The following is a 16113-nucleotide window of genomic DNA, read 5'->3' on the forward strand; positions in this document are numbered from 1 at the left end:
CACGTGATGTAATGAGCACTGGGTGTTATATACAACTGATGAATCACCGAATGATACCTCTGAAACTAACAATACACTGTATGTTAATTAATTGAATTAAAAAATACAGTATGATTCCACTTATATAAGGTACTTAGTCAAAATCACACAGAACAAAGTAGAATGGTGATTGCCAGGAGGGATTAATAGGGAGAAACTGTTTAATGGGTATAGAGTTCCAGTTTCTTTTTCTTTTCTTTTTTTAAATATTTTTCTAAGTTTATTTATTTTTTTTTTAGTAATCTCCACCCAATATGGAGCTTGAACTCACAACCACAAGATCAACAGTCGCATGTTCTTCCCACTGAGCCGGCAAGGTGCCCCTAGAGTTCCAGTTTTGCAAGATGAAGAGTTACACAGATGAATACTGGTTATGGTTGCACATTATGGATGCATTTAATACCACTGGATGTACACTTAAAAATGGTTAAATTGGTAAATTTCATGTGTATTTTACAACAATAAAAAATGCTGAGGGGTGCCTGGGTGGCTCAGTCATTTAAGTGTCTGCCTTCGGCTCAGGTCATGATCCCAGGGTCCTGGGATTGAGCCCCGCCAAAAAAAAAAAAAAAAAAAAAAAAGTTGAAAAAGTTATCTATATGTGCAAAAAATATCAAGGTGTGTGGGTGAACTTCCAGCTATGGCAGAGAGTTCAGAAAACTCTCCCCCCGAAGAAACAACTATAAAACTGGACAAAATTGTCAAAAACAAACATTTGGAGGCTTAGGAATCAGGCCAAATATTAACAAATTGAGAAGTGCTTATCGATTAAAAAAAAACAAAACAAAACTGCTAACTTAGTCCTGAGACTCCAGGATCATGACCTGAGCCGAAACCAAGAGTCAGACACTCAACCGACTGAGCCACCCAGGCGCCCCAGCAATAGTCTTAAATACAGTCAATGAGCTAAAGGAAATCATGAGGGGGGGAAAAAAGGAAATCAGAATTTACCCACACCTCGGGATGTCCTTCACGGTGAAAGAAAATAACACCAGACAGTAATTAAAATCCACAGGAAGTAACATCACTACAAATGTTAAATATGTGATTAAATATACAATAGTGTATATAGTTCTCTCTTAATACAAGATTGTATAAAGCAATTATTTTAATACTTTGTTGTTAGACTTATAAGGTATATAACAATAACAGAACAAAGGAAGGGGAATAAAATGGAGCTATATGGGATCAAAGATCCTATATTTTAACAGAATTAAGTCAGTTTTAATTTAGAGTAGACAGTGATCAATTGACATACATATTGTAACCCTTAGAGCAACTACCAAATAACTCAATAAACACAGTTTTTTAGGAAAGCGAGAGGAGGGGCGCCTGGGTGGCTCAGTTGGTTAAGCGACTGCGTTTGGCTCAGGTCATGATCCTGGAGTCTCAGGATCGAGTCCTGCATTGGGCTCCCTGCTCAGCAAGGAGTCTGCTTCTCCCTCTGACCCTCCCCCCTCTCATGCTGTCTCTCATTCTCTCTCAAATAAATAAATAAAATCTTAAAAAAAAAAAAAGAGGAATTAGAAAACTACACTAAAATATGTGTTTAACATAAAAGAGTTGAGTGATATCATAGAAGATGCTGGAACAAGAAGCTCTAAGAATCCATGCCTCAAACTAAACATCTATTAAGTTCACAGGAATGGTCTAAAGCAACTATTTTGGAACTCTGAGTCTAGTGGAACCATCTGGCACCCTGCAACCCTGCAGCAGGCAGCCATGGGGACTGGCAGCTCATGTTTCTAGTGTGGCTAGCTGATGTCAGAGTAGGCAATAAGGACCCTGTCCTCCAAAAATCAGGGTTATGTGTATTGATTACTGATCATGGCTTCTGATCAATAAAGGACCAGTACAGAGGCTGGTAACTGTTTTAACCCTGACAGGTTCAAGTAGCTCTACAGCTGAGATGGGATTTAAAGAAACAGTTTCTTGGGACGCCTGGGTGGCTCAGTCAGTTAAGCATCTGCCAATGGCTCAGGTCATGATCCCAGGAGCCTGGGATCTAGCCCCGCATCGGGCTCCCTGCTCGGCGGGAAGCCTGCTTCTCCCTCCATCTGCAGCTCTCCCTGCTTATGCACTCTCTCGCTCTCTGACAAATAGATAAAATCTTTAAAAATAAAAAATAAAAATTAGACCCATCACGTTTTAAAAATAAATAAATAAATAAAAATAAAGAGATAGTTTCTCTTCAAGGAGCCAGACGTTCAACGAAATCTTTGTCAGGTCACTGGTTGACTGCCAGAAACTTCAGTGACCACACTCGACATGTAACATATTTTTGCAGAAACAGCTCAGAAAATCACAAATGAATAGACTCAGCCCCCAACAAGCAAAACTCCACAATCTCTGACAATGAGTGAATTAGATTTCCAACATTACCAGAAATACACATAACTCCCAGTACTCAACAAAAACAAGAATTTACTAAACACGTAAGGAAACAGACTACTACAGACCATTTACAGGAATCAAAGAATTTGACAGAAACCATCACTGAGGAAGCTCAGACACTGGAATTGTCAAAGACATTATAGGAACGGTCTTTTTTTAAGATTCATTTATTTTAGAGAGAGAGAAAGAGAGTGCACCCACATGTGTGTGCGAGTTGCAGGAGAGGCAGAGGGAGAGAAGGAAGCCTGACACAGGGCTTGATCTCAGGACCCTGAGATCATGACCTGAGCCGAAACCAAGAGTCAGACACTCAACCGACTGAGCCACCCAGGCGCCCCAGCAATAGTCTTAAATACAGTCAATGAGCTAAAGGAAATCATGAGGGGGGGAAAAAAGGAAATCAGAAAAACAATGAACAAAATGAGTATGCCAATAAATAGAAATAGAAAGAAACGAAGCAGAAATTCTGGAGTTGAAAAGGACAATAACTGAAATGAAAAGCTTACTAGAGGGGTTCAACAGATTTCAAGCAAAAGAAAAATTCAGAGAACTTGAAGACAACTGAACTATTCAGTCTAAGGAGCAGCTAAGAAAACAATAAAGAAAAATGAACACCCTGAGGAACCTGTAAGGAAGCAGACATGTACCAACATACACATTATAGTACTCTCAGAAGAAGAGGAAGAAGACCCTCAACTCTGTGGTCAACTAATCTTCAACAAAGCAGGAAAGAACATCCAATGGAAAAAAGACAGTCTCTTCAACAAATGGTGTTGGGAAAATTGGACAGTCATGTGCAGAAGAATGAAACTGGACTATTTCCTTACACCATACACAAAAACAGACTCAAAATGGATGAAAGACCTAAATGTGAGACAGGAATCCATCAAAATCCTTAAGGAGAACACAGGCAGCAACCTCTTTGACCTTGGCCACAGCAACTTCCTGCCAGACACATCTTCAAAAGCAAGGGCAACAAAGGCAAAATGAACTATTGGGACTTTATCAAGATAAAAAGCTTTTGCACAGAAAAGGAAACAGTTGACAAAACCAAAAGATGACCAACAAAATGGGAGAAGATATTTGCAAATGACATATCTGATAAAGAGTTAGTATCTAAAATATATAAAGAACTGAAAGAACTCAACATTCTAAAAAATAATCCAATTAAATACTGGACAGAAGGGGCGCCTGGGTGGCTCAGTTGTTAAGCGTCTGCCTTCGGCTCAGGTCATGATCCCAGGGTCCTGGGATCAAGCCCCGCATCAGGCTCTCCGCTCAGCGGGAAGCCTGCTTCTCCCTCTCCCACTCCCCCTGCTTGTGTTCCCTCTCTCATGGTCTCTCTCTCTCTCTGTCAAATAAATAAATAAAATCTTAAAAAAAAAAAAAAAAACTGGGCAGAAAACATGAACAGACATTTCTCCAAAGAAGACATCCAGATGGCCAATAGACACATGAAAAGATGCTCAATATCATTCAGCAGGGAAATGCAAATCAAAACCACAATGAGGTATCACCTTACACCTGTCTAGTAGTGAAAATCAAAAACACAACAGGGGCACCTGGGTGGCGCAGTCAGTTGGGCATCCGACTCAATTTCAGCTCAGGTCATGATTTTCAGTTATGAGGCTGAGCCCCACATCGGGCTCTGCACTCAGCAGGGAGTCTGCTTGGGATTCTCTCTCCCTTTCCCTCTGCCCCTCCTGCTTATGCATGTGCGCACACGCTCGCTCTCTCTCAAATCTTAAAAAAAATCAAAAACACAACAAGTGTTGGCAAGGATGTGGAGAAAAAAAGAACCCCTGTGCATCACTGGTGGGAACACAAACTTGTGCAGCCACTGCAGACAGCATGGAGGTTCCTGCATTTTGTTTTCAGGAGGTAGGCTTTAGTGACTTTAATAAATTATTTACTGGGGTGCTTGGGTGGGAGAAGATATTTGCAAATGACATATCTGTTAAAGAGTTTAATCTTTAAAAAGATTAAAAATAGAACTACCCTACGATCCAATTATCACACTAGTGGGTATTTACCCAAAGAATATAAAAACACTAAATCCAAGGGATATATGCACCCATACGTTTATTACAGCACTATTTACAATAGCCAAGATATGGAAGCAATCCAAGTGTGCATCAATAGATGAATGGATAAAGAAGATGTGATATATATGTATGTATATACATAAACATATCAATCACATACACACACACACACACACACACACACACACACACAGGAATATTACTCAGCCATAAAAAAGAATAAAATCTTGCCATTTGCAACAATATGGATGGAGCTAAAGTATAATGCTAAGTGAAATAAAAGACAAATACCATATGATTTCACTCATATGTGGAGCTTAAGAAACAAAACGAACAAAGAAAAAAGAGACAAAAAAACAGACTCTTAAATATACAGAACTGATGGTTACCAGAGGAAAGGTGAGAGGGGAGATGGGTGAAATCAGTGAAGAGGATTAAGAGTTCACTTACCATGAGAAGCACTGAATAATGTATAGAATTATTAAATCACTATATTGTATACCTGAAACTAACACTGTTGTTAATTTTATTGGAATTTTAAAAAAAGTCATTGAATTACATGCTTAGAATGGATGGATTTTATGGTTTGTAAATTATACCTCTTATAAAGCTGTTCCCAAAAATGTCAAGGTCATGGAGGACAAAGAAAAACTGAGAAACTGCTCCAAATTAAAGGAAATTAAGGGGATAAAACAATTACAGACAGTACTTAATCCTGAATTGGATGGGGCATAGGGGAGTAAGGGAATAGCTAGAGAGGGCTTTATTTAGGATTGTTTGATGAAATCTGAGTAAGTACCATAGATAAGAATAATATCGATGAATCAATGTTAAATTTCTTGATTTCTATTATTGTTCTCACTTTATTACAGAATGTCCTTGTTCTTAGGAAACACACAATGAAGGATTTAAGAGCTACAGAAGGAACAGTATCTAATTTATAGTGTTTCAGATAAATATATACATATGGAGAGAAATGATAGAGCAAATGGGCAAAATGTAAACAAGTGACGAATCTGGGTAAAGGACATATGGGAGTTCCCTGTACTATTTTTGCAATTTTTATATGAAGTTTGAAATTCTATCAAAATAAAGTTACAAAAAAAAAAATTTTAAATAACAATACAGGCAGAAGGAAGTGGCTGGAGGTGTAGAAATAACAAGCAGCATTAATAATTTTTTTTTTTAAGTAGGCTCCAAGCCCAACACAAGGCTTGAACTCATGACCCTGAGATCAAGACCTGAACTGAGATCAAGAGTCGGACACTTAACTGACCGAGCCACCCAAGCACCCCAGTAAATAATTTATTAAAGTCACTAAAGCCTACCTCCTGAAAACAAAATAAAACCCAACTCCTGCAGCCTGTACTCCTAAAGACAGGTTAGAGTAGGAGATATTCTAAAACCCTGACAAGCTCTAAAATGTGGTGATTTACTGCCACTTCTCTTAGGGCCATGCTTCCTTTCCTTCATTTCCAATACAGGCATGACTTCCAGGCTAAGGGCTAAAGGAGAACTTCCAGGCCTAAATCGTCTGACCACGCCATCCAAAGAGCTAATTCTCCCCAGTAGGTTATTCCTGGAGCTCAAGGTTAAAGATTAAAAAGTAGGTTTAAGATCTACAAAGTGGCTTCTCAATGAACGTAAGTACTCACACAACTAGCAGAGCATCTTACACAAATAAATACACATTGTTCTGATGGATCGTAAAGGGCAGTAGACAGGGACAGAACACTCATAAGCCTGCAGCCCAGGGGATGACAACAACAGCTGGCCTGATTAGAAACAATGTCTGCCTGTTTCTTTCCTGCCTTCTCCCTTTTTCCTCCCCTCTCTAGAAATGTAGATCGCTTTTCTCAAGTTTCCATCTGGCAGTATCTCTCTCCCTCACCCCAATCTCCCTTACTTTCTTAGAATATACTTCCTACTTCAAATGACACATTTAATTTATTTTTGTGTTTTTCATTTCTTTCTCTGTAATTTTAGTAAGTAAGCAGAAAGATATCTGAAATGATATTCATGGAATGTTTCTGAATGGTGGGATTTGGCTAATTTTTCTTTGTACTACAACTTGAACTTCATATAATGACCTTGTGTTTTAACCAAAATAAGCACTGCATTTTTTTAAATTCCTATTTCTAGCCAATCAATTCATTTTAACCTTTTATATTCCATGTCTTTTGCTTTTGAAAAAAATAATCAGGTGTATTTCCCTTATAAGTGATCTTTAATTTTCCCCTAGGAGTGGTCCTCTGTGAGAAAAAAAAAAGAAAACTCTCTCCACCTACTCTTCTTGCTTTTCGTCCACCTTCCACGCCTTCCACAGTGACACAGGAAGAAGCCACAGAACAGACATACAGCAGAGAACAGTAGGGATAGGGAAGCTCTGACCAAGACATAGCTTAGAAAACTAAACCTTGTACTATTTTACTCTCTGTATTCTATTAACAGGTTTCTCACCAGAAAGATGTCTGCATAGCCAGCCAAAGACTCTATTCCCTCTTGGATCCGTGCTCCCCCGGAGTCATTCAGTCCAATCACTGGAGCCCCCACTGTCATGGCCTGGTCCATGATCTGAGACAGCAAAGAAACCTTTTATGAAACAACTGATCCTGTTACCAAAACCAGAATTTATAAAGCATCATGGTGTTTTCTGGAAAAATGTTCTAAGTGCACTTTTCAAAACAGGAGTCATTTACACCAGCTTCATTCCCCAGGATGACTGGATACCTTCATGGAAGATAGAGAACCAAAATTTTAAGGGCAGATTAAAGCCCCTCAGGCATCCAAGAGCCAAAGCACTTCCCAGTAGCAGGTGGGAAGACTGCTCATGACAACCATTTCTAGAGCCACAGGTCTAGCTGTAATATTTTTCCAGTAGCCAGTTTTGTTCCCAGTTATTTTTTTTTTTTAAAGTAGGCTCCATGCCCAACATAGGGCTTGAACTCATGACCCTGAGATCAAGAATCACATGCTCTACTGACTGAGCCAGCCAGGCGCCCCCGCCACAGCCACCACCACCTCCCCGATCCCATTACTCTTTTGAAAGAACTGACAGTACATAATAGCAAAGTAGTATTTTCGTGAAAGTACATGTAGATCCATCTGTTAACCAGAAGCCAGGCCCAACCCTGCTTTTACTTGTAATGAGCCATATTTTCCTCGTGGGTCAGTGGCTTGAGAGCCTAATAAGTAACATTCCTAATAGCTCTTGTCAGTTCACAAAGCCCTTTCACTTCCATATTATCCATTTAACCATGATAACAGAGGCAGTAAAAAGAAAAATTAGGAAGGTTTAAAAGTTAAGTGATTGGTCCAAGGTTTCAGAAATACATGACAAGACCATGTCTAGAATACAGGTTTTCCATTTTACAGGGAAGCTCTCCCCAGCTACTAACAGTCAACCCTACCTTTAATTCCAAAGTTCTCCAAATATGATCTATACTTTTATTCATCTCCAGAGCATCTCATCACTAGCAGTGTTTTTAAAATACCATCATGTAATCAATCCTTGCACTGCTCTTTATCTTTTAGTACTTGGACTCTTCACCTGGACCATGGGCTCTTTACCTGGAGTCTTCAGAACCCCAAGCAGTCGATAAATAGATTTCATCCATGCCTTGGATGGGAAAAAACTTACATCTTTATCTTTAACTTTAGCTGATCTTTAGCCTTTCCTTTAATAATGAACACAGGCAAAAAAAACAACAACAACAAACACACACACATTAGAAATACGTGTGACTTTGTCATTAATAGAAGCCACGGATATTTTTATATCACATTCAAGTTGTTGCAGATATCTTGAAATAGCATTTTTACTCACACCTACTGTGAAATTATAGTAGTTTGGATCCACAACTAAATCTTGTTATTTGACAAATTAGAAAGCACATATATTACAAATGTGATTTTTTAAAATATTTTTAATTCTTTGTAATCCTACATATTTTATGCATATAAATCATTACCAGCCTGCCAAAGGGATCCATGATACAAAAAAATGTTACAAACTCCTGCCTTGGACTGAAGGGACCTTTGGGTCAGCACCCACCCCACATACAGTCCTGCACCCCAATACTCAACATGTACCGCATGACTGATGAAAACACTGGGTTTTCAATATTAAATACTCACTTTGCAGATCTTTTGGGCATGTGCCCCGGACAGACTACCTCCAAAAACTGTAAAATCCTAAAAAGAAAACAATTAAATCAACAAATATAGTGATTAGCCAGGGACAAAGAGCCCGGAGGAGGAGGAGGAAATGAAAAACTCTTAGCCAAAAGTTTTTGAAGGATTTTTAGAAGTTCAAAAAATTAGGAATAGTCTTCTTTTATTCACTATTCTATGAAATAATTTGTATCTTAAAGGGAGTTTATGTATTGTCAAGAGCAAAAGACTTAGTCTTTGCTCTACAAAAATGAGTCATAGCTCTAAGGAAAGGAAAACTTTTCATGCAGAATTAACCTAAAAAATCAGATTCTACAGATATCAAACAGTCAGGCATTTCTAGTACTAGAAAGTATCTGTCATTTTGACAAGGGAGGTGAAAAAAGTCAATCAGAGCCCTCACTGCTTCCTCTGGCTTATGGAATTTCATTACCTTCTGATGTAAAGGGCTTCTTGTAGGAAGGACCTCCTTCCTAAGACCATCTCAAAAAGACAGCGGGGAATTAAAAAGAGATTCAGCCCAAGAGGACAAAAAAGGAAGAGGAAACATTGGCAGAGGAGAGACTGAACAAACTGGAGGGGAAATGAAAGCACAAGAAGAATATCTAACTTAGAACAAATGGAAGCCTATATACTGCAGGGGGAGTAACCACAAGGAGGGGACAAGGCAGGAACCATGGAAAGTAGGGGGTGAGGAGGGGTGAAAAACAGACTGATACAAAGTCTCTGTTGGGAGCAGCTGGACCCACAGGACCTCTCCTTCACCTCGAGAGGGGGAAAGGTTTATTCTCTAAAGCAACTTCATCAGAGGGGCTCTGGATTCAATCACCAGCAGCAAAACAAAGCAAAAGTGAGGCTAAAAACAGAGGAGATTAGAAACCTGTACACTAAATAATGAGCCAGCACTGGCACCTCCTTTCCCCCTACTTCTCTCCCCCAGAACATACCTATGGCCAATTATCAGGCATAGGTTGCTTCTCTGGAAAAGCAGAAGTTCCCCAGAAAAAGCAACTGCAGATATTAACATTTTGGGGATCACTACAAAAAAGCTGGCACATCACTCCCCACCCTCAGTATCCTTCAAGGCCCATTTCAAATGCCCGATTTTCCCTAAAACATTCCTCAAGCCTGAATGTGATCATCCCTTGTCCTGAGCCCACAGCATTTGGCCAGAACCTCTCTCACCCTATCTGTACGGAAGACACTCCTGTCCTGCCCCATTCTATCTACAAAATGATTCGCGTCTTTGGGGCAGAAACTCTGGCTCAGTTTTTTCCCTTTCCCTTCTCCCCATCCCTATCCAACCCTACCCCATGGGGATAAAAGATGATAAAAAGTATCAATTCAGTGAATTTTTGTATCTGCTCAGTAGTTAGAAGGTTGAGCCCAGAAAGCACAGTAACTTTCTTTGTTCTAGCTATCTTATTAATGCTTCCTTCAGTACAAGCTTTTGCCTAGCTCTCATAAATTACAAAAAGGAGAGATCATTTCTTCCAGTTAAGCATTTGGTAGACCCACTTATAACACAGTTTTAAAACATTTCAAAGGTAATTCATTAAGTAAATGAGTATTGTTTAAGTACAATACATTTTAAATTAGGCATAGTTATTTTAATATTAAACCCATACTTTATAACTTTAGATCTATAAAAGGAACTAAACATTTAGAATAATATGTATATTTCCACCTCGGGGGGCGGGAAATCAAACCCCAAATAGTGTAGTGTTAGTTTACTATTACCTGCTCTAACAATTACCACAAATGCAATTTATTCTCTCACAGTTCTATAATTCAGAAGTCCTACATGGGCCTCACTGAGCTACACTCAAGGTTAGCATGGTTAGGCACCTTTCTGGAGGATCCAAGGGAGAATCTTTTTTCCTGCCTTTTCCAGGTTCTGGAGACCATCTGCATTCCCTCGTTCATGACCTCCTTCCTCCATCTTCTTAGCCAGCAATGGCAGGCCCCTCTCACAACAGATCGTTTGGAACTCTACTTCTGCCTCTCCTTTTAAGGACCCTTGTGATTATATTGTGCCCACCTGGGTAATCCAGCCTTCTTTATTTTAAGGTTAGCTAATTAGCAACACTAATTCTATCTGCAGCTTAATTCCCCTTTGCCATGTAAGTTAACATATTCATAAATATCAGGAATTAGGAGTTGGACATTTGGGGGGGCCATTATTCTGCCTCCTATACTATATTCTCCTATAGTCTCAGTGTGAAGAAACTGTATCTGTTTTTATGCAGCCTAACAAAACTTGTTCTAACACTTTCATTAAAGCCCAAAACCTACGGTTCCTAAAGTCTAGTCCCTTCCACCCAGGCTGCATTCACAGCACTCTCAGTTCCACACATTGCCTAGGACATGGCCGTCCTCCAGGCACACACCCAACCTGCCAAGAGGAATCTCACTCGGAATAAACTCCTGGTTCCTGGGAGTTTTTACATGATTACTGCCCTGCGTTCATCCCTCAAGACTAAGGATTCTTTCTCCCTAAGAAAAAACACATACTATAGTATAAAACTCGGGACATATGCCCCTCATCTGCCCCCACTACAAACAAGTTTTCATTCCCCAAAACTGCTTTCTTCTCATGTCTTTTGCTCCTGGCTCTTCCCTCCAGGAAAGTTCAGCCTATTGGAGTTATTAAATACCTGACTGAAGACATAAACCAATCTTCCATTGATTCGGCCCCGTCCAGTGACCACACTGTCTCCCGGAAACTACCAGAAAAATAGAAAAATGTAAGTTAAAAAACCCAAATACGTCTTTTAATGAATTTGGCAATGAAAGACCAAAAAAACCCAGAACAACTGCCCACCCTGAATTTCTTAAAATTCAGTATGAATCAGGAACATGATGGAATCTCCCCTTCCCCTGCTCAGCTCTGCAACAGCAAGCACTAGGCTACTGCTTCATCAACAGAAGTGAAGGGCACTATAGTTAGATTTCATCTTCCTTCCTAAAACCAAAATAATCAAGACTCCCTAGAGCTGCCACTACCAAATGCCACAGGAAGGAGAAGGGCATAGAATGACACGTGGCAACTCTACAAAGCCACACACCCCACCCCCAAACCTTAAGGCAAACCCATCATTTTGCTTGAAATCCTGGAATACTGTGTGGCCCATAAGGACTGAAATGGGGCCAGCTGATTTGGTGCCAAGTTCACAAATCTTTGGTCACTAACAGCATATATGCAGACCTGAGGAAAACTGATCAAAAGTGAGTCCAAAGAATTCTGCATACCCGAGGAGAACACCCAATTAAAAAAGAAGTATTGGTAACTCTGACCTCAAAAACTCCATAAACTTAAAGTGTCAAAACAGGCAAGTGGTCCTGCTTTAGGGGGTCTCTGGTGCCTAGACAAACCAGAACACAACTAAAAGACATTCTCATCTTCCCTTCCAAGTTCGTCAATGTGTATTTGTGAGAACTCTGAACCCACAACCAGAGCCCTGGAAACCGGGCCAGAGTCACACTGCAAAAGATATGAGCAGTCCCACTCACATTCCTTCATCTGCAGACAAAGGTAAGTAGGAGAAGCTGGAGGCCCAGTAATACTTCTCCCAAGGCACTCCTGCAACTTCAGGCCCCAAACCTGAAAACTATTAAATGTATACCTTGAGTTCCAAAAGGCCTTCATTAGTCTAGTGGGTAGGCCAGGAGGGCCACAGCTGGAAAGTGCAACTTAGAGGCTCATACCACCATGTGAAAAGATACCTTATTCTTCTCAGCAGCCATTCCAAAATCTGCACATCTGTGTTCCACAAACATGTCACTCTCAACAAAACTGCCAGGGTCCAGCAAAAGACTGATCCGCTCTCTGGTGGTTAGCTTTCCCTAAAATGCAACAAAAAACATTCAGTGAGGTCATCATAGGCAAAGTAAGCAAGGAGCGTTCATAAGAAGGCAAGACAGCGTTTGCCCCTTCACCCCTCATGAAAGCCTCTATTCCATCAACCTGCCCAAAACACAGGTATTATCAGTAGATTTCAGCCAGTAAGGAAATCCGGGCAGACAGGGTGCTCCAGGAGCCACCAACCAGGGAAGGCAAATAAGGAAATGGGAGGAGGAAAAGGTGAAGAGAAGTGGGGGTAAGGAGAGCCTGACTGTGGAACAAGATAACTAGTTCCACATTTACTGGAGACTTAACGAGCAATAAAAAGGAGAATGGAAAAGTAGGAGGTGGAAAACTAAAGTAGGTTTAGTGAAGAGTCTGAGGCCACATCCCCAGATTCACAAGCTTCTTCTAGGGAACCTCACACAAACTCACCTCACTAGTGTCCAACCAGAAGGACACTTCCAGGACCACTTCCTGGTTCTTTCTCCTGCCTCCTCCATGCGCTTCTCCTACTATCCTACATTAGGGGCTTTGCTTAGGGACCCCACACCTAACAGTGACACTATGATACCAAGACAACCCCACAGCAGGTAGTGGCTAAGAAGAAAAGAAGTGGGACAGGGAGCGGTAAAGAGCTCACTTGAGAGGAGTAAAAAAGAAAAAAATTGCTTCTTGGAAGGGGTGAGGTTGGAACCTTCAACTTATCAAGAGCCTCTGTTGCTTGGACTCTGAAGCCCTTAGACCAAATCAAACACCCAGGCCCACTGTCTTCCAACCTCCCTCCGCCCTGGGAAAAAAAACACCTCAAACTGGCTTTTTTTTTTCCCCCATAAGAAAAGTAGCCAAAGCCAGTGAGGTCTTTTTAAAACAAACAGGCAATCGTATACACTGTTGTGTAAAGTAGAATTAAGTTTTCCAGAAAGCAATTTGGCAACATATATTAGAGTGTTAAAAAGATTCCTATCTCTTGACCCAGTAATTCCATTTCTGGGAATCTGTCCTATGGAAGGAGTCCAAAAAATTGTTTCAAAGGGGGTGGAGTGAGGGATTTAAATCAAGTCAGCCTCCTAAGTCAGCTCTGGCAAAAGAAAAATTGCTTCTTGAGCCTGCATCTAAACCCGGTAGGGTCTACCCAGGAAGAAGTGGGGTGATGTTCCAGGGAGGAATTCAGCAATGGGCCCCAACACTAAGAGTACACAGGAGCACTGAGAGGCCTTTCCAAAGGATGATGTAAAGGTTCCTTCAACCCAGACAGAGCCACCCCAGGGGAGGCAGGGAAAGCACTCCTGGCACCACATACTCAACCAAAATTTGTTTTAAGATTTGTTTATTTGAGAGAGAGAGCACACACAGGATGGTGGGGGGAGGGGCAGAGGGAGAGGGAGAGAGAGCCCCAAGCAGACTCGCTGCTGAGTCTGGAGCCTGACTTGGGGCTTGATTCCACCACTGCAGATCACGACCTGAGCCAAAACCAAGAGTCCGAGGCTTAAGGACTGCACCACCCAGGCGGCCCCACACTCAACCACCAAATTTACATCTCACTCCCAAGGGTCAAAAATTACTATCTTCCCTTTAGAATAAACTGACTTCTAGGGATGAAGTAACTTGCCAAAAAGGAATGGTAACTTATCAAAAAGGAACGGTCACCTTCATGTTCCTGTCAAATCGGAATTTATAACATCTAAATCAACACTCAAGGGGTGTCTGGGTGGCTCAGGTGGTTAAGCAGCTGCCTTCAGCTCAGGTCATGATCCTGGAGTCCTGGGATGGAGCCCAGCACTGGGCTCTCTGCTCAGCGGGGAGTCTGCTTCTCCCTCTCCCTCTGCCTGCCGTTCCCCCTGCTTGTGTTCTCTCACTCTCTTTTTCTGTCAAATAAATAAAATCTTTAAAAAAAATAAAAATAAATAAATCCACACTCAATTTAGACTTCAATAAAGAGCTAGTTCAAATCTCACTGAAGATCCCAGCGTTCCACCCCTCACCACCCCCACACTTGACAGTTGTGCCTCGATGCCCTTCACCTCTAAGAATTTCACTTCCGCATCTTCCAGATTGGTTATTTAACTCATCCAGCACATCAGTCCAGATTCACACACGTGTCAGTGATGCACTGCGTGAGCCTAGTTTCAAGTCCCAGGTCACTGATCTGAGCCTCAGTGTTTCCTGCTGCTAAATGGTCCACCCAGCTTACCTCTGAAGGCCAGATGTCTTGCCTCAAAAACCTCCCTGCCTCTGACACGTACCTTTCCTACCCAGCATGTCGATGCACGCTAAGATCCTAAAGGCGTTCAGCCAGCATTGTGGGGTCAGAAGTTCCACAAGTTCCCCGTGCACCCCCCGCCCCAGATTAATGTGAGAATTTGCCCACGTTACTTCCCCTGCCATATCCTTCGATTTTCCTGCTTCCATAATGGAGCAAGAACTTACCACGGTTTCACGGGGCAGGAGAAGAATAAACAGATTTTTTTTTCCTAATTAAGTGCCTATCATCGCTTCCGTAGCTCTACCGATAAGATTGTGAGGGGAGAAGTACTACTATCTTCTTCTTAAAGTAAACTGACTCCTAGTGATTAAGTAACTAGTCCAAAAGTTTATAGATGTTAAGTGGTGAGTCATCTGGGACCCAGCCAGCTCCCTCTAAAAATCCAGAAGCAAAGTGGAGAGTAGTAAAGCACAACGGTGCTTATCGTCGTTTTCCCCGCCTCTTGGTGCAAGGCAACAGGTACTCTAGGTGAACCTTCTCGCCCCCGCCCCCGCCGCTCCCCGGCATGGCGCTGATTGGCTGAAAGGACTGGGGCGTCGCGAGCTGGGCACGCTGTGATAGGTCGCGAACGCCGAGGAGATGACCCGAACGCCGTAGGGATGGCCGGACCGCCGCAGGACTCACTCGCTTATGCTGCGCATCCACGCGGCGCTGGCCTCCTCCCACCAAGGCGGCGCGGCGCTTGTTCTCGATGCGTTCGTTAACGGAGACTGGCTGGCTACACAGGTTGCGGACCGCGGAGCGGAGACCGCTCACCACAACGCTGAGTCTTGCTCCAGCCGCCCCCACGCGCATTGCCGCCGCCATTTTTGCTCTGCCAGCCAGCCCCCAACCAGTGCGCCTGAGTACGCATGTGCGTCAAGCGTGGGCACATCGGGTTCTGCGCCTGCGCAGCATCTGTGGGACGTAAGGAACCTGTGGGTTGGACGTCAGCGCGCTTTTGGAAGGGCCAGAGATTTCAAGACCCCAGACCCCAGTAGGGCGTTACTCTGAGAAGGATAGTACTGGTCCTCAGCTCTTGTGCCTTCCTTGCTGCACGGAAGAGAGACTTAGTTCTTGCTCTTCTCTGGCTACCTAGACCTCTAGTTTGGGCGTCCCACCACCCCCAGAAAATGAATAGATAATAGAAGCTAACATTTGTTAAACACTGTGCCAGGTGTGGCTTTAAGCACTCGCTTGCAATCCCTTATCCTGATTTCACAGATGTGGCAAATGAAGTACAGAGAGGTAGAGGATTAGATCAAGAGCCAAGACTAAAGATGTGGTGGAGCCAGGATTCGGAGACCCGCTATGTGCTGCGTGTTGAGCACAGGGCTCCTAGGCTCTAGTGGGTAGTTCTCAAAGTGTGGGCC

The 16113-nt window shown here is 42.2% G+C and overlaps 1 protein-coding gene across 7 annotated transcripts in view; it reads right to left on the minus strand.

Moving 5' to 3' along the window:
• The window catches only part of PCCB (propionyl-CoA carboxylase subunit beta), a 99734-nt gene extending 84115 nt beyond the window's left edge, over window positions 1-15619 (minus strand). For 4 of the 7 annotated variants that reach the window (XM_078071614.1, XM_078071605.1, XM_078071610.1 and 1 more), the window contains exons 1-5: window positions 15386-15619; window positions 12378-12497; window positions 11309-11377; window positions 8616-8672; window positions 6939-7052 (exon numbers count right to left, since the gene is read on the minus strand). In XM_078071614.1, coding sequence (XP_077927740.1) covers window positions 6939-7052; window positions 8616-8672; window positions 11309-11377; window positions 12378-12497; window positions 15386-15568 — 543 coding nt within the window. In that variant the 5' untranslated portion in view covers window positions 15569-15619. The remainder of the gene's footprint in view (window positions 1-6938; window positions 7053-8615; window positions 8673-11308; window positions 11378-12377; window positions 12498-15385) is intronic. The other 3 variants (XM_036120524.2, XM_078071618.1, XM_036120522.2) reach the window with 1 other exon arrangement.
• Window positions 15620-16113: the final 494 nt, after the last annotated feature.

The sequence above is a fragment of the Halichoerus grypus genome, chromosome 1 (genome assembly GCF_964656455.1).
Source record: "Halichoerus grypus chromosome 1, mHalGry1.hap1.1, whole genome shotgun sequence".
NCBI lineage: Eukaryota > Metazoa > Chordata > Mammalia > Carnivora > Phocidae > Halichoerus > Halichoerus grypus.